At 44.2% G+C, this 22,359-nt stretch overlaps 1 protein-coding gene across 1 annotated transcript; it reads left to right on the top strand.

The window, feature by feature from the left end:
- The first annotated feature begins 7 nt into the window (after window positions 1-7).
- Window positions 8-22,353, top strand: LOC115284645 (anoctamin-10-like). Its single transcript, XM_029931176.1, has 3 exons — window positions 8-159; window positions 13,738-13,929; window positions 22,041-22,353. The coding sequence occupies exons 1-3, from the start codon at window positions 22-24 to the stop codon at window positions 22,194-22,196; spliced, it is 486 nt and encodes a 161-aa protein (XP_029787036.1). The 5' UTR covers window positions 8-21; the 3' UTR covers window positions 22,197-22,353.
- Window positions 22,354-22,359: the final 6 nt, after the last annotated feature.

The raw sequence follows: 22,359 nt of genomic DNA, 5'->3' as shown, positions 1-22,359 counted from the left end.
TCGCAGATCCTTAACCAGGTCATGGAGTCTCTCCTTCCGTACTGGCTTCAGAGGAAGCACCGCGTGCAGGTGAAAAGGCAGGTGCAGGCTCTAAAAGCCGACATCGATGCTACATTGTACGAACAAGTTGTCCTGGAAAAAGAAATGGGAACCTATTTGGTAAGTTTGGATGTTGCCGAATTAACCATTGACTAGAAGCGAGTAACAGTCAGCACCGAACTCCACAAACGTGCTCACTGGCTCAGATGCGGCCACTTAGAAGTGCGCTCCGGCAGCGCCCTCATCAAGAGCCGCCTTAGAGTAAGGAAGGGGGGCCTGTGCACTGACATGTGGCCGCCTTCCATCTGAAGTTACGCCCAACAGCAGGCAACCCTTGCTGCCAAGATGCCGGGGCGGGGGAGACGGGGGACAGCACCCTGCTCGCTCAGGATGCTGCTGACTCCTGGAGGAGATCCCGAAAATGGAGTGCTCTCTGCAGAGTCATTTCCAGTGTACATTACTTAGTGGTATGGGAAGCATAAAATGATTCCTGTAAGACCGAGACTTTGAGTTCTTGTCAGGAGCTGCAGGCAGCTCGCTGGCAGGTTGGCCCATCTGTACCAACAGCTGAAGCATCTAACTCATGAAGCCTGGCCGTGTGTCGTGGGCGAGGGCGTCGGGGTCATGTCTGCTTTAGGTCACTGTTTCTGGTTCCTGCACCTTCCTTCTCGGTGTGGTTGTCTTTAAAGAAATTTTTTTAATGTTTATTTTTTAGAGACAGAGACAGAGCATGAATGGGAGAGGGGTGGAGAGAGAGAGGGAGACACAGAACCAGAAGCAGGCTTCACTCACAGTCTGACATGGGGCTCAAACCCACAAACTGTGAGACCATGACCTGAGCCAAAGTCGGACGCTTAACCGACTGAGCCCCCACGTGCCCCTCGGTGTGGTCCTCTTCTTGGTGAGTTGGGCCCCGCGGCTCAGTCAGGGAGAACCGTCATTGAGAAGCTCTCATAGTCTTCTTTTCCGAATCATCTATTGACTTTTTTGGCTCATATGCTCCTTTTTCTCATATGCTTATGAGTTTTAGTTGGTACGTTCATCTTGAGGAGGATTGTATTCTCTCTCTGCTCACTTCTTCCTGCCCTGTTTTCACACCTGCCCCCGAGCCTCTAAGTCCTTAGTCCAAAACCAGGGGACTGTAGCCCCGAGCTCCCACCTTGTGACGACATTGGGGTTTGCAGAGCCAGTGGTAGCGTGCTCCTGATACCAACTGTAGTGCAGGGCAGCAGTTGGGGCTTTTTTCAGCCCTCTTTCAAGGTCAGGGGGTCCTAGCCCCTGGTTTTGTTCAGGCAGCCAAGCCCCAGTTGTGCTCTGGGGGGGTGGGGTGCCTTTGAATCCCTTGCCCCACAGGATATAGATCTGGCCACCTCCCTTGGCCTGTGGCCTGCAGTGTGGCCAGGCCGCTGCTTACTGCCTTGCATTTTGTTCCCTTTCTCACCTGTGCAGCGGTTTCTCCAGTTTTTGAGTGTATCACAGGCCTCTTGATGAAATACACATACACGGAGCATTTTCTGTCATGGCTGTCTTTGGGGGAGAACGTGATTCAAAGTATATGCTTTGTACCGCACAGCCGGCTAGTAAGTAACACTGCTTATGTTTATATGTGAGGTGTCAGAGAAGACACAGGCACGCAAGGAAGGAGCACGTTTGCACATTGTGGTGCCACCTTGTCTGTACTCGTTGAAGGGCTAGCTGGCTGTGGCCTAAAGCCTCAGTCTGTGTCTGACTCTATACCTTCCTTGCTTGTTCTGGGGAGTGGGATTTCTGGCCGTATTTTTCATCCCTCCCTTTCGTTAGGAAGCCAATCAAGCGGTCTTTTCCCCAAGCTCTTTATTCCGTCCCCTCTGCACCTTTTCCCAGGGCCCGTCTGCAGCTCCCACATCCTCCCTCCGGAGCTGTCAGCAGCCCTCTTGTCCCAAACCAGGCAAGCCTGCACATCCTCTGCTGTTGGTGTCCTGGCTTTCCTGCCCCAGTGTCTCGAAATAATTCTCCATGTTGTTGCCTCTACTTCCCTTCTTCTGTCCCCATCATCAGTCAGAATCGACTTTCACCCCCTCTTTTTCTCTGACCTCCTTGGGCAAACCACGTCATACTCTCAGGTGCCCCAAACCAGATTCCCCCGCTCTTCTCTGGACCAGGTTCTCTGCCTTTCTCTCTGGCTCGGTGAACGGTGGGCAGTGATTCAAGCAGTTGCCCATCATCCAAATGATCTTAATTCCTCTGAGAGCTGTATGCTAATCAGGTGACACAGCCAGAATCTGGGACCCCACCTTTTTGGCATTTCCTGACATCTGATAATACCTTTTTGAAGGAAGGTAAGGTGAGCCTTGCTTTTCCCATGTTAGTAACAGGCAGTTGAAGGTCTCTGTTTAATCACTTGGTAACTAAATCAGAAACAGGATTCAAGACTTTGCTTCTCCAGTTCGGAATCTGCCATCCAGCCTGGGCTCTCTGATGTGAAGTGACACAGTGCACTGGCTTCTCCTGCAGGTCCTGCCTCTGTGAGCGAACCTGTGGTTCACGGTGCTGTTCCTTGGCTTGGGACCCTGGGTGATCCGACCCGCTCCCTGCTCACCTCCCGCCTGTCCCCCTCTTCTCTCTCCATGCAGCCTGGCTTGCTTTGGGGCTGGGGCCCTGGGTGATCTGACACACTCCATCCTCACCTCCCGCCTGTTCCCCTCTACTCTCTCCATGCAGCCTGGCTTGCTTGCGGGGCCGGGGCCCTGAGTGATCTGACACACTCCGTCCTCACCTCCTGCCCATCCCCCTCTACTCTCTCCCTGGAGCCTGGCTTGCTTGCGGGTCGGGGCCCTGGGTGATCTGACACACGCCGTCCTCACCTCCTGCACATCCCTCTCTACTCTCTCCATGGAGCCTGGCTTGCTTGCGAGGCTGGGGCCTGGGGTGATTTGACCTGCTCCCTCCTCTCCTCCCATACCTCCCCCTCTACTCTCTCCATGGAGTGACAATGCAGTATTTGCTCTTGTCAACTCTCTTCATGTACTGGGAGAGGGGACATGCTCTGGGGTCACATTTGATCTAGACCACAGTTTCCCATGCGCTGATCCTTCCCTCTTCATGTATTTGTCTCCTCCTGAAGTCAGTGAACTTAGAGTCGTATTTTCTGGAAAGCTCATCCTGACTACTACACATAAATCTAAAGGAATATTACCAAGTTTTGGGAGAAAAGACGATTTGACTGAAATACAAAAGACAGTACAAAAGTAAGACTTGTTTATGCATGATAGGAAACGTGGGTAATGCAGGACAGAGTGAAAAGTAAGGAAAAGGAAAACCTGCATCGTGTCCCCACCGGCGGTGATCTGCTAGTGTCTTGTGAGCCAGCTGCAGCTGCTGGGGCGAAGGCCATGGGCACCGCAGGTCCGCACTGCGCTCTGCGCCCTGTCCTGTGACCCCGGCTCGTGCCCTGCCGCACAGCTGCAGAGACGAGGACTTGCCAGGACGGATGCTCCAGGGAGACCAACATGTTGCCACACCATCAGGGAGCTGCCTCCCGTAAGCTAGACCGGAAACACGGGCTGCTATCTGCACGGAGTGCTTTTGTCCTAGAAAATGTCATGATTTTTCAAGCAGTATTTTATTGATGTTAATGTTTTTGTTTAAGTGTATCAATGTGAAATATTTTTGAGAGTTTTGAGTTTAAATTTCCAACATAGTAAATATCACTATGTAGAACTCCTGCACACAGAAGGTCTTTGGTGTTCTCGGTCATTGTTAAGAGTTGAGGGCTTCAAAGACCAGACAGCTTGAAAACTGCAGATCTGGAATAATCCCTGGCTTTTTTCCTTGTTCAAGGCGTTGGCTTATTGTGAAGCTAGTTTGTCCCATTGTTTCCTCACAGGATTGCAGTTTAGCAATTCGGGGAGAGCACGTCCATGGTACCCCAGCCGGAGGTGCAGTGTCAGGCTGATCCCTTGGTTAACCTGGGGGTAGGCACGTGGCGGAGGCGGTATGTGATTTCCGGTGTCCAGTGAGTGACGGCTCTCTGAGAGTTGTTAGTTGTTTGTTGCTCTTACATGGGAGTGCTGTGGATTTCTGTGTCTTTTTACCCAGCAACCTTGATGGATCCTCCGATTATTTCTAATCCATTTTCTTGGATATTTCAGCTATCTATAACTGATGTCTCTTTTCTTTCTTCCTTCATCTGTATAGTTTTCATTATCTATTGGACTCATGAATATGTTCAGTATAATTTGGACAGAAGTATTTACAGTAGGAATCTTTGTCTAGTTCCTGATTTTTGTTTTTGGTCTCCTCACCATTGACTATCAGTGTTTGTCCCATGTTTTTGGTAGATAGCTTTTTATCAATTTAAAAATGTTCTTTTCCTTATTTGCTAAGTTTGTATTGTGAAAGATGTTACATTTTATCGAATTCTTCACTTGCTTCTGTTGAGACTATCATATTAAGATTTAATATTTTCATTTCCACTAATAAATTTCTTAATGAAACACCTGTATACATTTAAGTGCTTAACTCTACTTGTTTCAGTGTTTTTATACTTTGTCATGTTGACTATGTTAGTATTTTATTTAGGGTTTTGTGCACTTTCTAATAATTTCTCTTTCTCTGTTGCTGAGGGCACTGTCCCCATGTTATTTATCATGGTAAACTTTTAGCAAGCATCCAATATAATATTGAATAAGGAACAGTTTTAGGAGAAAGATGGACAGCCCCTCATGCCCGTGTGCTGCCTGTAGCCTTCAGTCTCGTACTTTCTTTCCTTGTCATATTCAGCGTGGGGAACTCCTAGCCATGGTGTTTCTCCATGGCTGGGTTGAGGAGCCAGTGGGGTGGATCCCCTGAGACCTGGAACTTTGTTTTCATTCGTCTAGTAAATAGATCTGTAACGTTAGTTCTGACTTCACAGAAACACCACAGTATTCTTCATGACAGCTTTGTTCTCACATTTTGTACGTTCGTCCTAGTTGGTCTTGGCTAACTTGCAGCTAATAGGGTAGACTATATCTTGGTTAATGTATTTTTATTTTAGTATGCAGTTATTTACATTGTTGAATTTGCATTTTTCTTCCTCCTTACTTTTGGAGCACGTCCCTGGTTTGCTAAGTTCACTGACTCAAAGTGCTCAGAAGTGCGGAAGTCCTGAGAAAGTGTTAATGTGTGCATGCTACACTAGGTCCCTGCGTGAGATGGACACCGAATGCAGAGAGCGCTGCTGTGTGGGGAAGGGGCTCCGGTGTTGTGTTCCAGAAATGCCAGAAGAGCTGAGCATGCCTCCTGGAGGCTGCCCAGCGGCACACCTGCGAGAATCAGTCTGCACATCTCTGCAGAGGCTCTGTGTGTACGTTCTCATCTGAAACAGCAGTTTTGAATGCCATGCGTCGGCTATTGGGGTTTCTTAAGACCAAATTGTGGTAAAAATGGCGTAATAGCTAAGACTTTTTACTCTGCTCTTGGTTTCTATACTTTCTAGAGAAGCTGAATGGCTACTGTATCACTGGGTGTAGTTTAAAACCACTTTTGTGTGCTGCAGCACAGCCTATGGAAATCCTTTCTAGAGCCAGATGCAACCACAGAGTCATTTAGAAACCACTCACCACCAAGTCCCCAGCTGAGCCCAGTCCGCCAGCTCTGGAGGCACGTGTGAACCTTGAAAACCGCCCGAGCCTGTGTCAGAGTCCCGGGTTCATGCTCCATCTGCACACCGAGACCGTCTGAGAGAAGCACTTTCTGCCATTCCCAGTTCTCTATACTTAGGTTTGGGTATTTTCTTTTGGGCGGGGGAGTGTTCTCCCCACCCCTGTCTCCCTCCTCTCTCTGCAAGCCAAAAAAGATCCCTGCCCCCCTGTGTCTCCTCTCTCCCCCTATTCACCTCTCCACACAGTGTACCTGCTGAGTTCTGTGGTTCAGGTTGTGCAGATTGTTGTGTTAACCCTCAAGTCAGTTTTCTAGGTGTGCAGGATAGTGTAGTGTTGACCTGGCTGTATTTTATGGACATGAGACTGGAAAAAGACTTCCATGCTGTTCCACCATCTTGGCTCCTCCCTTGGGTATCTTCTACCGGAAGTAGAATCTGATTTACACTGAAGTTCAATCAATGAGCCTAATACTCATGTCTTGGTGAAAGACGGACTCTGAGATATAGTAGTAAACATTATAATCATTCATTTAGGATAGTAATATTGCTTTAAGATATTGTGACATGTATTATTATCAAGATGGAGTTGTTCTTGCCTGTGCACTGGACAATCAAACCTGAGGAGTTCTGAGGACGCTGAAGGTCGGCAAGCATGGCCTTCGGCTTCCTGAGGGCCGGGTCTGTTGCTCAGCCACTGCCCAGCATAGGGTGCTGCTCAATACCCCGGGGGTCAGCAGGCCTCTGCTGAGGAGTGAGGAGTTTGAGTAGCTCGTCACTGGGTCCTGTAGAGTTTTGGTAATGTCATTCAGGTGGCCAGTGGGGGTCACCAATGCCCAGGCAGCCAACTTCGGTGACGGCTTCCGGGTCCATCGTTGAAGATCACTACGTAACTCACCTCATACCTTTGACGTTTCTCCCCCACCAAACTGAGGGTATGTGAGGACTGTTGCCTCTTTCTTCCTTTGGACTAAACCTTTAAGATGTTATTAGAAAGGTTTTTAAATGTAGCTTGAGAGGGATTTCTTCATGCTTCTGTGGTTTCCCCCACTTTCTCCTGTGGATTTCTTTCTGTGGCCTCTTTGGTATATCTGCTCCTTCTGCTAGGGTGGCTCTTGGGAGGTTCCTTATTACTATCCGCTTTTTTTCTTTTCTTAAAAAAATTGGGATATAATTGATACACCATAGAAATCACCATTTTAAAGTATACAGTGTAATAATTCTTAGTAAATTCACAAGGTTTTATAGCAATCGCCACCAATTCCAGAACATTTCATCATTCCTGAAAGAAACCCAAACCCACTGAGCAGTCAGTCCCTACCCCAGTCTCTGGCAGCCGCCAGTATATGTTCTGTCTCTCTCGGTTTACCTCCTGCCCGCATGGCACGCAAATGGAACCCTACAGTCTCTGACCGTTGTTCGCTGAGCGCAATGCTGTCAAGGCGCAGTCTACGATACAGCATGTATCGGTGCTTCGTTCCTTTTCAAGGTTGAATAATATCCCATTGTGTGGATATACTACACTGTATTCGTACATCAGTTGATAAACATTTGGAACAAGTTGTTTCCAATTTTTGGCTATTACGACTAAACTGCTATAAATATTTGTGTATAAGCTTTTGTATGAAGGTATGTTTCCTATGACACATTAGTTGCCACAGGCTAGGTCATATGTTCACTCTGTGTTTCACTTTTTGAGGGACTGCCAGTCTGTTTTCAAAGGTGAGGGCTACCATTTTACATTCCAACCAGCCATCTATGAGGGTCCCATTTTTTTCCATATCTCCTTCAACACCTGTTATTTTTTGCCCCCACCCCCTTTTAACAGTAGCCACACTTAATACGTGTGAAATGGTATTTCATTGTGGGTTTTATTTGCATTTCCCTAGTGCCTAATGCTACTGATCATCTTTTCATGTGCTCTTTGGCCATTTGTATCTCTTCTTTGGAGAAATATGTATTCATATTCATTGGGTTATCTGTCTTTTCATTATTTCATTGAAAGAGTTCTTTGTATATTCTGAATATAAATTTTTCTTTTTATAGTTGCAGATTTATATTTTTAATCTTTTTTTAATAGTTTATTGTCAAATTGGTTTCCATATAATCAGATATATGATTTGCAAATATATCCTGCCATTCTGTGGTTTGCTTGTTATTTTCTTGAGTGTCCTTTGATGCACAAGTTTTTACCTTAGATGGGAGTCAAATTTCTCTCTTTCTTGTTGCTTATTCTAATGATGTCCTCTCTAAGAATCCACTGCCTTATCTGAAGACAGGAAGATTTCCTTCTGTGTATTCTTCTATGAATTTTATAGGCTAAGCTCTTACATTTAGGTCTGATCCCTATGAAATAATTTTTATAGATTGTGTGAGGTCAGAGGCCAGATCCATTCTTTTACATGTGGATATCTAGTTGCCTGAGCACCGTTTAAGAAAAATAAGTTTTTTCTTCATTGAATAATCTTTGCACATTTGTTGAAAATTGTAAGCCCAGGGCACCTGGGTGGCTCAGTCGGGTAAGTGTCTGACTCTTGGTTTTGGCTCAGGTCATGATCTCGTGATTTTGTGGGTTTGAGCCCACATCAGGCTCTGCCCTGACAGCGTGGAGCCTGCTGGGGACTCTCTCTCTCTTCTTTTCTTTCTCTCTCCTCTCTCTGCCCCTCCCCCACTTGCACTGCCTCTGTCTCTCCCGGTATAAATAAATAAACTTGAAAGAAAATTGTAAGACGAAGGGCACATGGATTTGTCTCTGGACTCTCGGTGCTGTCCCACTGCCCTCTGTGTGTCTGTCCTCATGCCAGTGTCACACGATCTTGATTCCTGTGACTTCGTCGTAGGTTTTCAAATCTGCAAGTGGGATTTCTCTACGTTTGTCCTTCTTCAAGATTGTTTTGGGTATTCTGGGTGTCTTGTAATTCCTTACGGTTTTAGTATTAGCATGTCCATTTCTTTTAAAAATGCAGTTGAAATGTTGATTGGAACTCTTCATCAATTTGGGGAGTATCGCCATCTTACCAATACTGAGTCTTCTAATCCATGAACATTTATTTAGGTCTTCTTTCATTTCTGTTGGCAATGATTTTTGGGTTTCAGTGTAAAATATTAACACTGTGAAATCTATTACTAAGTCTTTTTGATAGTATTGTAAATGAAAATTTTTTAAATTTCATGTTCACTTTGTTCACTGCTGGTTTTTAGAAATACCATTGACTTTTGTATATTGATCTTATATCCTGCAGCCTTACTGAAGTTTATTATTAGATCATTTCTAATTAGTCCTAATAATTTTTTTTGGAGTTCTTTAGAGGCTTTTTTTAATGTATAAGATCGTGTCCTCTGCAAATAGAATTAATTTTGCTGCTTCTTTTCTTATTCTTGATGGCTATTATTTCTTTCCTTGTCTTTCTTTCCTTTCCTGGTCAGAACCCCAAGGACAGTGTTGTGTATAAGAATTAAGAGCAGACATTTTTGGCTTGTTCCTTATCTTAGGTGGGGAAACATTCAGTTTTTCCCTATTAAGTGTGATGTTAGCTGTGGTGTTTTGTAGATGCTTTTTATCACTTTGAGGAAACTCTCTTCTGTTACTCATTTATTGAGTGTTTTTATTATGAAGGGGTATCAGATTTTGGGTTTTTGTGTGTGTGTGTGTCTGTTGAGATGATTATATATAATTGTATGAAAATATACTCTTATATGTTATATAAATTATTGTGCTATGTATAAAACTTTTGTTGTATTTATTTCTTTTTGCATGCTTTAGATTTAGTTTACTTCTTTTTCTAGATTCTTAAGGTGAAATTTTCAGTTGTTTTGAGATCTCCCTTTTTTTTTAATGAAGCATTTATACCCATGAACCTCCCTCTGAGCACTGATTTCACAGCATCCTTTACATTTTGATATATTGTGTCTTAATTTTCATTCATCTCAAAGCATTTTCTAATATTTCTTGTGGTTTCTTCTTAGACTCATTGCTTTTTAGGAGTATGTTGCTTAATTTCCACTCAATATGAGTTTCCCAGATTTCCTTCTGTTATTGATTTCCCTTCATTCCATTGTGGTTGGAGAAGATACTTTGTATGACTTTTAAGCCTTTTAGATGTTTTAAAAATTGGAGTGCCTGGGTCGTTCAGTTGGTTAAGCGTCTGGCTTCAGCTCAGGTCATGATCTCATGGTTCGTGGGTTTGAGCCCCACATCTGGCTCTGTGCTGACAGCTAGCTCAGCCTGGAGCCTGCCTCAGATTCTGTGTCTCCCTCTCTCTCTGTCTCTCAAAAGTAAATAAAAAACATTAAAAAAAAAAAAGATTTCTTGAGATTGTTTCATGGCCTAACATCTCAGGTGTCCTGAAGAATGTTGCGTGTGCCCTTGGGAAGAGTGACTATTCTGTTGTCGTTGAGTTGAGTGTTGTGTAGATGTTGCTGTGGGGCCGCAAGCGAAGAATCAAAGAATTCTTGAGACCATTTCAGTGCAAGAAGGTGCTTTTCTTATAGCACAGGGACAGGACTCGTGGTCAGAAAGAGCTGCCCTTTTGCTGTGTGAAGCTAGTGGTTATATGCTAGGGCTCAAGGGGAGAGGACATGCAGGGAGTATGAGATCATAAACATTTCATCCAATTTCTACTCCTAAAACTGCTTTTGCAAGATTTCTCTAGTGCTCATTCAGCTCGAGAGTGTTTGGTGAGAGGTACAGGTCGTCATGAGGCCCTTTGAGAATGCAGCAACCAGCACTGATTTTCATCCTTCATGAAACCTCTGCAGGATGCAGGTCAGGCTCTGGGCTCAAGAGTGAACATTTTTCTGCTTCTGTCCCTCATCGGATGTCTATTCGGTATCTGTTTTTGTGTTTGGGCATGCTTTCAACACAAAGCCAGGCCATTTAAAATTCTGCCTTAGCATTTCTGCTTGTGCAGAGCCCCAAGGTCAGTCATGGGGGAGACCTTAGAGCCTTCTCAGGTCTCTCCTGGGATTAGGCATGCTCCCATCTCTAGATTCCCAGGAGAATGTTGGGGTTTTCCAAACCCCCTGTGGATATTTCTTTCATTCCTCAGCTTGTCCTTTTTTTAAATAGTTTATTTTCAAACTGGTTTCCATATAACACCCAGTGCTTCTCCCCACAAGTGCCCCCCACCGTGACCACCATTCCCTTCCCTCCCTCTCCCTCCCCCTTCAGTCCATGGTTTGTTTTCAGTATTCAATAGTCTCTCATGATTTATGTCCCTCACTCTCCCCAGCTCTCTTTCCCCCTTCCTTTCCCTATGGTCCTCTGTTAGGTTTCTCCTGTTAGACCTATAAGTGCAAATATATGGTATCTATCCTTCTCTGCCTGACTTATTTCGCTTAGCATGACACCCTCCAGGTCCATACACTTTGCTACAAATAGCCATATTTCATTCTTCCTCATTGCCATGTAGTACTCCATTGTATATATATATATACACCACATCTTGATCCATTCATTAGGTGATGGACATGTAGGCTCTTTCCATGATTTGGCTATTGTAGAAAGTGTCGCTACACTTTGATTCCTAAGCCAGGCAGAGACCCAACAAAAAAGCGAACTACAGGTCAATATCCTTAATGAATACAGATGCAAAAATACTCAACAAGATACTAGCAAATTGAATTCAACAGCATATAAAAAGTATTATCCATTATGATCAAGTGGGATTTATTCCTGTGTTGCAAGGCTGGTTCAATATTCACAAATACATTAATGTGATACATCACATTAACAAAACAAAAGAAAAAAATCATATGATTCTGTCGATAGATGCAGAAAAAGCATTTGACAAAATATAATATCTCCTCTTAATAAAAACCTTGAGAAAGTCGGGATAGAAGGAACTTACTTAAACATCATAAAAACCATTTACATAAAGCCCACAGCTAATATCATCCTCAACGGGGAAAAACTGAGAGCTTTCCCCTTGAGATCAGGGACATGACAGGGACGTCCACTCTCACCACTGTTGTTTCACATAGTGCTGGAAGTCCTCGCATCAGCATTCAGACAACAAAAGGAAATAAAACACATTAGAATTGGCAAAGAAGAAGTCAAACTTTCCCTTTTCACAGATGACATGATACTCTACATGGAAAACCTGATGGACTCCACCAGAAGCCTTCTAGAACTGATCAATGATTTCAGTAAAGTTGCAAGGTACAAAGTCAACGTACAGAAATCGGTTACATTCTTATACACCAAAAATGAAGCAACAGAAAGAGAAATCAAGAAACAGATCCCATTCACAATTGCATGAAAAACCATAAAATACCTAGGAATAAACCTAATCAGCTTGTCCTTTTGAGCTGCCTGGCTGGTCTCTTGTTTCCCAGCTGCTCTGCATTGCCTCAGGCAGGCTGATGTTTCCAAATTTTGCTCACATCCCCAGGGAGATGGAGCTCCCTTAGTAGTGGAGGAGACTCAGTGAAGTTGACTAAAGACCAGCCTCTTGAGTGGAGTCTGGTTCAGGGCACCACTTAGCAGGCCAGATAATGACTTCCCTTTGGGGATGAGGCTTTCGGAGATCTGCAGCCCCAGTCTGCTCCCTCTGGTCCCAGGAGTGCATGTTGGTTGGTTCCAGGCTGCTGCAGAGCTGGGGAGTAGGAGGAGATGAGACTGGAATAAGTTAAAATGCTAGAAGATTGAGCTGCTCTTCATGACCACGCCGCCAGAATTGGTGCGAGCCTTTGGTTAACTTCCAGAGGACTTGAAAAGCTGCTTCTGACAGTTTGCCATTTTGTTGTTGTTGTTACCTTTTTTAAAAAATTCTTTTTGGGGCACCTGGGGGGTTCAGATGGTTGAGCATCCAACTTCGGCTCAGGTCATGATCTCACAATTTGTGGGTTCGGGCCCCGGGTCAGGCTCTGTGCTGATGGCTCAGAGCCTGGAGCCTGCTTCAGATTCTGTGTGTCCCTTTCTCTCTGCGCCTCCCCCACCCATGATTTGCCTCTCTCTGTCTCTGAAAAGTAAATAAAACATTAAAAAATTATTTTGAGAGACAGAGACAGAGTATGAATGAATTCAGAAACAGATTCTTCCGGGCCCTGCCGGCTGGAGCCCACTGGCCGTCACTCCGAGTTCCGCCTCATGAAACCCAGAGCATAGAGAACCCCGCCAGGCCAACTCGTACTTCTGACCTACAGGACTTGGAAATAACACGCTCGTGTTCATTTTTTTAAAAAAATTTTGAGAGAGAGAAAGACAGCGTGAGCAGGAGAGGGTCAGAGAGAGGGAAACACAGAATTCGAAGCAGGCTCTAGGCTTCGAGCTTTCAGCATATAGCCTGATGCGGAGCCCGAACCCACAAACCGCAAGATCATGACCTGAGTCGAAGTCGGGCACTTAACTGACTGAGCCACCCAGGTGCCCCATGTTGTTACCGCTTTTACGGGCAGGCAAGCTTCTGGAGGTCATTGCTATTTTCACTGGCATCACCACCATCAGGGTTTTGTTTTGTTTTGTTTACATTTTATTTATTTTTGAGAGACAAAGAGCGACAGAGCATGAGCTCTGGAGGGGCAGAGAGGAAGAGACACAGAATATGAAGCAGGCTCCAGGCTCTTAGCTAACTGTCAGCACAGAACGCTGACGCAGGGCTTGAACCCACGAACCATGAGATTGTGACCTGTGCTGAAGTCGGATGCTCAACCGACTGAGCCACCCAGGCACCCCACCACTATCAGTTTTTTAATGGAGGGTCGGGGACTGAGATTCTGGGGAACCCATGATGTAAGTGGACTGTCATGTAAAATTTCTGATAGCGATGTTGGATCATTTCTTTTTACTTGGTTAAAAGCAGACATCTTTAGCTTTGCTGCTATTTATTATGTAATAATTCAGTGATTTGGCACAATGACATGAGGAGCTACATCATTTTTTCATTCTGTCTGGGACTTGAATATAAAATTGCTTTTGAATTTATGTGAATTCTGTTGTTGAAAAGAGGAAATTGGGAGGAAATCTAAGATTTTCTTTGGTTGGAGGCCACTGCTTGGGTAGTATCACAAAATGTGTTCTTATTATATGATATTGACACAGTGCCTGTTTTTTTTCTTCTTGTGGTTTTCATTTTCAGGGTACCTTTGATGATTATTTGGAGTTATTTCTTCAGTTCGGTTATGTGAGCCTCTTCTCCTGTGTTTACCCGTTAGCTGCTGCCTTCGCTGTGCTAAATAACTTCACTGAAGTGAACTCAGACGCCTTAAAGATGTGCAGGGTCTTGAAACGTCCGTTCTCAGAGCCTTCAGCCAGTATTGGTGTATGGCAGGTAATTATTTGAGAAGAAATGACTCCTTTGGGGGAAAATAGCAAAATGGGCCATTATGATTAAAAATGAAGGTAAAAGGAGAGATTTGGGATTTTTATTTATTTATTTTTGGCCACAAACTAGCTGTTGTGTGACTTCAAAAACAGTCATTAACTTTTTCTGGGCCTTGCTTGTTTGTAAAATTGGGAATGGGGTGGGGGAGGCTAATTATCATTTCTGTGACCCCTTTCAGATGTAAAAATTCTGATAGGAGGCTAGCCAGGTGGTACCTCACCCACTGAGTGACAAGGAGGCCCTTGTGCCTGCAGAGTCCCTGCAGATCCTGAGGGGAGGCTGGCCTTCACCCCTACCCTGGACCTATGAAGCTGCTTTCCCACTTTCTGCTGGAATGGGCTCAGATAGAGCCTACTGAGAGGCCTTGTACCAGTCACCCAGCACAGCAGAGACCCCGTGGGGGCACACATGAGACACTTGTCCCCCTCCTAGCATCAGTGGGAAGGTCTAGGGGGAGACCAGAGCTCTGACCCCAGGCCAGCAATAGTAAGGACCCCACCCTCCCCATTGTGTGTCAGAGGGATCCAAGTGGGTCATCTAGAGTGTTGTTAGAGAGGCCACTGAAACCAAGGTTTAAATGAAGTGTAGAATCTTACAACACCTAAAATGTTCAGGATTCTGTTTAAAAAACCATCATACCAAGAATCAGGATGAACAAAACAAAACAAAACAAAAAAATCAGAAGGAAAAGAAAAAGGACAGTCAGTAGATGCCACCATCAGGAGGACAAATATTAGAAATATCAGACAGATTTTAAATCAGTCTTGAAAAATGAACATACATTAAACAGATAGAAAAACAGAATTAGAATATCTCAGGAAAGAAGTAGGAGATATAAAGGAGAGGCACATAGGTTTCCTAGTGGTGGAAAATGGAACTAACATAGCTTAGTGGACGAGTGCAGTAGCAGAATGCAAGGAATAGAGGAAAGATCAGAAACTGGAAAATAGAGAATAGAAATGATTCAGTCGGAAATGCAGAGAAACAAATAGACTGACAAAGTAAATATAACCTCAGAGACCTGTGGGACTATAACAAAGATCTAACATTCCTGTTATTGGACACCCAGAAGGAGAGGAGAAAGGAGAAGCTAAAAAATACCTGAAGTGATAAGGTCTAGACCTTTTGATTTGGCAAGAGATGTAAAACTACAGGCTGAGAAATAGAATGAATCCCAAACAGGATAAGCCCCCAAAAGTTCATGTCCAATACATCATAATGAAACATGAAAACTAAAGATGAAGGGCTGCCTGGGGACTCCGCCGGTGAAGCGTCGGGCTTCGGCTTGGGTCATGATCTCACAGACAGTGGTTCAAGCCCCATGTTGGGCTCTGTGCTGACAGCTCTGAGCCTGCAGCCTGCTTTGCATTCTGTGTGTGTGTGTCTCTCTCTCTCTCTCTCTGCCCCTCCCACACTCGTGCTCTGTCTCAAAAATAAGTAAACATGTAAAAAAAAAAACAAAAAACAAAACTAAAGACGAAACTTGAAAGACCAAGAGAGAAATGACATGTTGTCTGTAGAGGAAAACAATGAGAATGACAGCCAGTATCTCATCAGAAGTAATGGAGGCCAGAGGAAAGCAGCATAGTCTTTTTCAAGGGCTGATAGAAAAGTAGTGTCAATACAGAATCCTGTATTCAGTGAAAATCTCCTTCAAGAGTGAAGGGAGGGGCACCTGGGTGGCTCAGTCAGTTAAGCATCAGACTCTTGATTTTGGGTCAGGTCGTGATCTCACGGTTTTTGCATCAGGCTCTGCACTGACAGCATGGAGCCTACTTCGAATTCTCTGTCTCCCTTTTTCTCTCTGCCCCTCCCCTGCTTGCTCTGTCTTTGTCTCTCTCTCTCAAAAAATGAATGAACTAAAAGAAAAAAGAATGAAGGGGAAATCAAGACCCTCTCAGGTGAAAGAAAACTCAGAGAATTTCTTGCCAGAAAACCCATCCTCAAAGAATAACTACTTTATTTATTGATTGATTTTTAAATGTTTTTTTATTTTGAGAGAGTGAGCAGGGGAGGGGCAGAGAGAGCGAGAATCCCACACAGGCTCCACACTGTCAGTGCAGAGTCCAGTGCGGGGCTCGATCTCAGGAACCCTGAGATCATGACCTGAGCCACAATCAAGAATCAGATGCTTCAGTGAGTGAGCCATATAGGTACCCCCTTAGAGAGGAGTTAAAGAGAAATTCTTTAAACTTAAGGAAATGATAAAAGATAGGACCTGGGAATATCAGGAAGAAAAACCATGGAAAGCAAAAATATGAGGAAACATAAAAGACTTTACTTCTCTTGAGTCTTTAAAGTTATATTTACAATTGAAACAAAAATTGTAACACTATCTAATGATTCTAAATACATGTAGTGACTTGACAGTGGTGGGAAAGCGCTCTGTATTCAGTAGAAACCATGCCTCACGTTTTGAATGTGGATCTTTTCCCAAGCCGGTGGTATGCAGGGTGATCCTCTCTCCTGGTGCTGGGCAGCAGGCCCCGGCTCCCAGGTAGCCCCACAGTCACTGAGAACAGTTCCGGGCCCACACAGCCGTTCTGTTTTTCCTGTGAGGTGCAGTGCTCAACAAATTACAGAAAATACTCAATACTTTCTTATCAAGTAGGCTTTGTATGAGGATTTTGCCCAGCTGTAGGCTCATCTAAGGGTTCTTAGCACATTTAAGGTGAGCTAGGCTATGCTATAATTCAGTATATTAGGCATATTAGATACATTTTTGTCTTATAATATTTTTAACTTACCATTTTGGAACATACCTCCTCCTAAGTCAAGATCAAACACACACACACACACACACACACACACACACACACACAGAGTGTAATATGTAATCTATGTAGTAAATTGCCAAGAAGACATAGCAGTCTTGATGTGTATGCACTGAAGAACATTTTATAATACGTGAGCTAAAAATTGATAGAACTGAATGGAGAAGTAGATGAATCCACAATTACAGTTGGAGACCTCAGCACCCGATTCTCTCCAGTCGGTAGAACGAGAGCTAGGAAGCCAGCAAGCACATAGAAGGGCTCACCTGGCCACCGGATACCCCCACCATCAGATAACAGACTCGAACCCACATCACAGAGCACTCGGCCCTACACTTGTAGAGTGCACATTCAGTGCTTACAGAACCTTCATCCTGGGGCACCAAACAAGCTTTAAAGATTTTGAAGAATTGAAATTATGTGTAGAATGTTCTCTGACTCTAGCGGAATCCCACCAGAAATCAGTAGCAGAAAGATAACAAAGTCTCCAAACACTTGAAAACTAAATGCACAGTTTTCTTGAGAGAACAAGTGAAGGAGACAGTGCCTGAGTGGGGGAAGGACAGGAGAGAGAGAGACAGAGAGAGATTAAACAGGCTCCGTGCCTAGGGTGGAGCCTGACATGGGGTCAGTCTTACCACGGTGAGATCATAACTTGAACCGAAATCAAGAGCCGGTTGCTTGACCGACCGAGCCCACCCAACTGCCTCTAAATGCATGTTTCTTAAATAATCGTGGGCCAAAGAGAAAGTGTCAAGTGAATTCAAAAGACATTGAACTGAATGAAAATGAAAATATATCAAATAGCTAAGGCAGGGCTGACAGGGAAATTTGTAGCAGTGAGTGCATACGCTGAGAAAGAGGAAAATCTCTCAAAGAACAATCTCAGTGCCCACTCAGGAAACTAGGAACAAGGAGCAGAAGAAACCCAGAGGCAATAGAAAGAAGAAAATAATAAGAGTACAAATGGATGAAATGAAAAACAAAAATAATCCAGATCACTGAAACAGAAGAGTTGGTTCTTTGGAAAGAACAACATAGTTGATAAACCTCTACCAGGACTAAATGAAGAAGAGACACCCGACCTAAAAAGAAAACAGACAGCACTGCAGACCCTTCAGGTACCAGAAGTATTAAAGGGAAAATGATAAGTAACTCTACACATATAAAGTCGACATGTTTATCAATTCCTGCAAAGATTCAAACGACCACAACTCCCCCACTGTGAAATAGATAATTTGAGTAGCTCTGTAACTATAAGACAATTCAGTGTGTGGGTAAAAATTCCCAAGAAAGAAATGCACTGGTCCAAGTGATTTCACTAGCGAGTTCTAACATTTAAGGAAGAATGAACACCACTGTTACACAACTGCTTCCAGAAAGCAGGAGGAGGAGGGACTATTTCCTCATTCATTTTATGAAGCTGGTATCAGTGTAGGAGAACATCAGAGTACAAGAAAGGAAACCGACAAACCCACATCCCTTGTGAGTAAATATACAACACAGCTCCGTAAGCTGTTAGCAGGTAAAAGTCAGCAGTCTATAAAAAGAAGCGCATGCCATGACAAGTAGGGTGTCGTCTGGGGAATGCCACCCGGGTTTAATATTAGAAAATTAATCCATATAATCTACCATTTAACAGTTTGAAAAAGAAAAACTGCATAGTTGTATCGACCAGTACATATAAAGCATTCGAGAGAATCCAACAGTCCTTTTTGAAAATTCTTAGGAAAATACAAATGGGGGTATTCAACTTGATAAGGGACATCTATTTTTTTTAATCTAAAGCTAATATCGTCCCTATTGGTGAAAAATTGAATGCTTTCCCTCTAAAATTAGGAACAATGCAAGGATATGCACCCTTGCTACCTGTATTGGAGATCGTACTAGAAGTGCTGAGTAGCACAGTAAGGCCAGTGACGTCTCCAGTTTGCCCACTGCCCGCTGGCTGACCTCAGGTGCATGAGCAAATTCAGTCAGGGTCAGCTGAGACCAGAATGGAGGTGAGCACATCCTAAACTGTCTACCCACAGAATCGTGAGCTAAGTAAATGGCTCTTTGAAGCCAGAGTTTGGGCTGGTTGGTTATGTAGTAATAGCTACCTGATAAAGGAAGTCTCTGAATATTCAATATGTATCAGTTCTCCTTTCATTTACAAAATAATCTAGAAATTAATTTATAAATGTAGTGCTCTGGCAGCCAAAGTTTTTCTTTTAAGTAGGTAAATGTATTGTCACATTCACAGGGGGAAGTGAATAGAATAGCAAGAAAACTATAAAGAACAGGGACACTTACCGTATATTAAAACTTGTTCTATCACGTCAGTTATTAACGTAGTGTGGTCCAGTGCATTAGTAGACAATCAGACCGGGGAAACAGACTAGAAAGTCCAAAAACTGATTATGTGGCATATGTGAAATCTCAAGTCAGTAGGGGAAATGATTGTCTGGTAATAGCATTGAGATCGCTAGGTCTCCAGATGGGAGGGAAAGTCTGCTCTTCTAAAGTCAAAGGAGACAAGGCAAGACCCGGAATGGGAGAAAAAGTGCACAGTACATGTGTTTGTCAGAGGACCTGTATTCCGACTAAGAACTCTTACAACTCAGTCAGACTGTTCAGCCTTTAAAAACCAGGACAATGATGTGAAGAAGTACTTCAACAAAACACCTATGTGAATGACCAAAGAGCTCATGAAAAGATTTATAATTAGTTACCAGGAAATTGCAAATGGAAACCAGAAAATAGCACTGCATACATAGCCATTTTAAAATGAAGACTCCTGGTGTGAAATGTTGGCAGTGATGTGTAGTAACTTGAACTGTCATTCTTTTCTGGCGAAGATGTGTAATGGTCCAGTCACTTTGCAGAGCGAGACTGACATTTGTTACAAAGTTCAACATACAGCTACCACACCCCAGCCCATGGGCTCCTAGATAGCCAGGAGAAATGAGAGAATGTGAACGTTTCAGGACTGCACGAATATGTCTCTAGTAACTCCAGTCACAGTAGTCCAGAACTGGAAACAACTCAGCGTTTTATCAGTTGGAAGGATGGATTGTAGTAGGTCATTAGGAGTCTTTTGGGGGAAGTAGAAGTATTCTGTGTCTTGTTTGTGGTGGTGGTTTCACAGGTACATACATGTACCAGATGAAGTGTATACTTCAATGAGTACAGTTTATCATATAAGTTATAGGTCAGTGCGACTGTATTTTATTTATTTATTTTTATAATAGTTTATTGTCATATTGGTTTCCATATAACACCCAGTGCTTCTCCCCACAAGTGCCCCCCCCCCATGACCATCACCCCCTCCGCCCTCCCCCTCCCCTTTCAGTCCATGGTTTGTCTCCAGTATTCAGTAGTTTTCCTTGATCTGTGTCCCTCACTCTTCCCTGGTCTCTTTCCCCCTTCCTCTCCCCATGGTCCCCTGCCAGGTCTCTCCTGTTAGGCCTATGAATGCAAGCATACGGTAGATCATCTTTCACTATAGATGCATTAAAAGTGCAGGAAGCCAGGTGCTGTTACAAGCTGCTGACAGGACAGTGAACTGGTCGACCCCGAGGAGCGCAGCCTGGCGTTATTTTTCAAGATTATGAACGCTTGGTACCTTTGACACAGGTGTTCCACTTTGAGGAATTTGCCTAATTCTACTCTTGTTAAATGATGTGTTTATGTGGTGACCAATTGGAACAATATTGTAATAGCAACTAATGCCCACAATAAGGAAATGGTTACATAAATTCTGGTACATCTATGCGCTAAAATATTTAAGCAGTTGTGACAAAGAATGAGGGAGTTCTTTGAGTATTGACATATTCGCCAACACATTTTAAGTGGCAAAAGCAAGGGACCTGACTGTATGTATTAGGCTGAAAAGAGGGTAAGCAAGGGTATGTACTCAAATTTCCTTATGAGGGTTCATATAAAGTATCTGGAAAGGTCCGAAACGTTAATAGCGGTGATTCTTCTCTAGGGGGAACAGGAGCTCGCTAGCGGGCAAGGGGTACATATAGAGGGTTAGGGGGCTCTTCATTGTCACTTCAAGTGTTTCAGTTCTAAGCTGTGTGAAGATAAAAAGTGAATCAATAAAAAGTTTTAAGTTATTTAAAGAGAAGATAAAGTCTTGAGTAGGTTTGTTGTACAGAAAACCATGGAAAACTTATCAGGTTATACCAAGGATTCCTAAAGGAAGGTAGTGAAAATTCTCCATGAGACCAGACATTTATTCAGTTTGGATCCAATCATGTTCTGTTCTGCTTCTTTTAAAATTTTAGTTTCTAACAGTAATTGCACTTCTTAGAATTGTGGTACTCTTTACAGACTCTTTTTTTTAACCTAAAATACAGCTGACACAGAATGTTCCATTTGTTTGGGTGTGCAGCGTAGAGACTGGACAAGTCTCTGTTCTGTGCTGTGCCCGCCACACGCCTCGGACCGAGTGTCCCCACACAGAGCTGTTACAAGTCCTGCCCAGGTTCGCAGCGTTCCCCCTTGATTTAGGACGCGGCCTTTCACCTTGTGGATCTGGGAACTTGTCCCTGTGCCGCACCTCTCCTCCCGGTGACTTGCTCATTCTGTAAGGGAAGCCCTGTCTCCCCCTCGCAGGGGCTAAGTCACTCAGTAGTGAGCAAGGGCTGTGCGTTAAAGGAAAAGAGGGCTCAAGCCGTGGTCAGAGCACTTCCGCGGTCAGTGCTCCCATGTGTTCCCCATGGGACTCCCCCGCCCTCCGGGCCTTGGACCCGTCTGTTCAGAAGCCCGGGGGGTCGCGTGTGTTTTCCTAAAGTGCCCCAGGTGAGGGCCAGTAGAAAAGGGTCAGGGTAACCTCTGTGGCCTTTGGTAGAGCCGGGCCACATGTGGTCTGTGGTATGGCAGAGTGAGACCGTCACAGAGCAAATTCTGTTGGAAATCCTACCTAACAGTTTTTGAATGTCACCGCTTATTCTGGTGGCCCCATCTTCGGTTCCCTTTGGGGACGAGCAGAGTAACATGAACAGCGTCCGCCTCTTGGACAGAGTCCACACCCCGGGCCCCTGGCCGCCTGCATCTGGGAAGGGAGCACCTACTGCTTTGGCTCTTCCAGCCGAAAGTACTGAACATGCCCTGGAACAGCAGGACTTTGTAAACCAGAGAAACCGAGGGCATTAAAGAGAAAGAGTTTAAAATGTGCTTGGGATATTGAGAACGTCAGCAAGGCTTTCCTGTGACTTCATGTAATACAGAAACAGGGTGAGGAAAGAAGGAAGAGGTCACTGTGGTTTTTAATTTCATTTTTTTTTCTTCTAGTTGGCTTTTGAGACCATGAGTGTCATATCTGTAGTCACGAACTGTGCCCTAATTGGAATGTCACCACAAGTGAATGCCCTCTTTCCAGACTCAAAGTTGGACCTCGTTTTGATTGTGGTAGCAGTGGAGGTGAGTGAAACGTTAAACCTCTCATAAATAGTCTGCACGTCAGATGCGCCTGTTAGAGCAGAGATGACCCGCAGAGAGCGGTGACATCGCTGAGTGTCCAGGACTGGCAGTGTGAGGACATGCGTTTGCTGTAAGAAAGCCGGTGTTCCAGGCGGTGGACGGACGTGAGGACTGAGCTGTGCACTTCTGG

The sequence above is a fragment of the Suricata suricatta genome, unplaced genomic scaffold (assembly GCF_006229205.1).
Source record: "Suricata suricatta isolate VVHF042 unplaced genomic scaffold, meerkat_22Aug2017_6uvM2_HiC HiC_scaffold_139, whole genome shotgun sequence".
NCBI classification, from domain to species: Eukaryota; Metazoa; Chordata; class Mammalia; order Carnivora; family Herpestidae; genus Suricata; species Suricata suricatta.
This window is presented reverse-complemented; position numbering and strand designations above follow the sequence as displayed.

Coding starts and splice junctions, on each gene's coding strand:
- LOC115284645 (XM_029931176.1), top strand. CDS start 22: ATGGAGTCTCTCCTTCCGTACTGGCTTCAGAGGAAGCACCGCGTGCAG. Junction 160..13,737: donor AAGAAATGGGAACCTATTTG/GTAAGTTTGGAT, acceptor TTTCATTTTCAG/GGTACCTTTGATGATTATTT. Junction 13,930..22,040: donor CCAGTATTGGTGTATGGCAG/GTAATTATTTGA, acceptor TTTTTCTTCTAG/TTGGCTTTTGAGACCATGAG.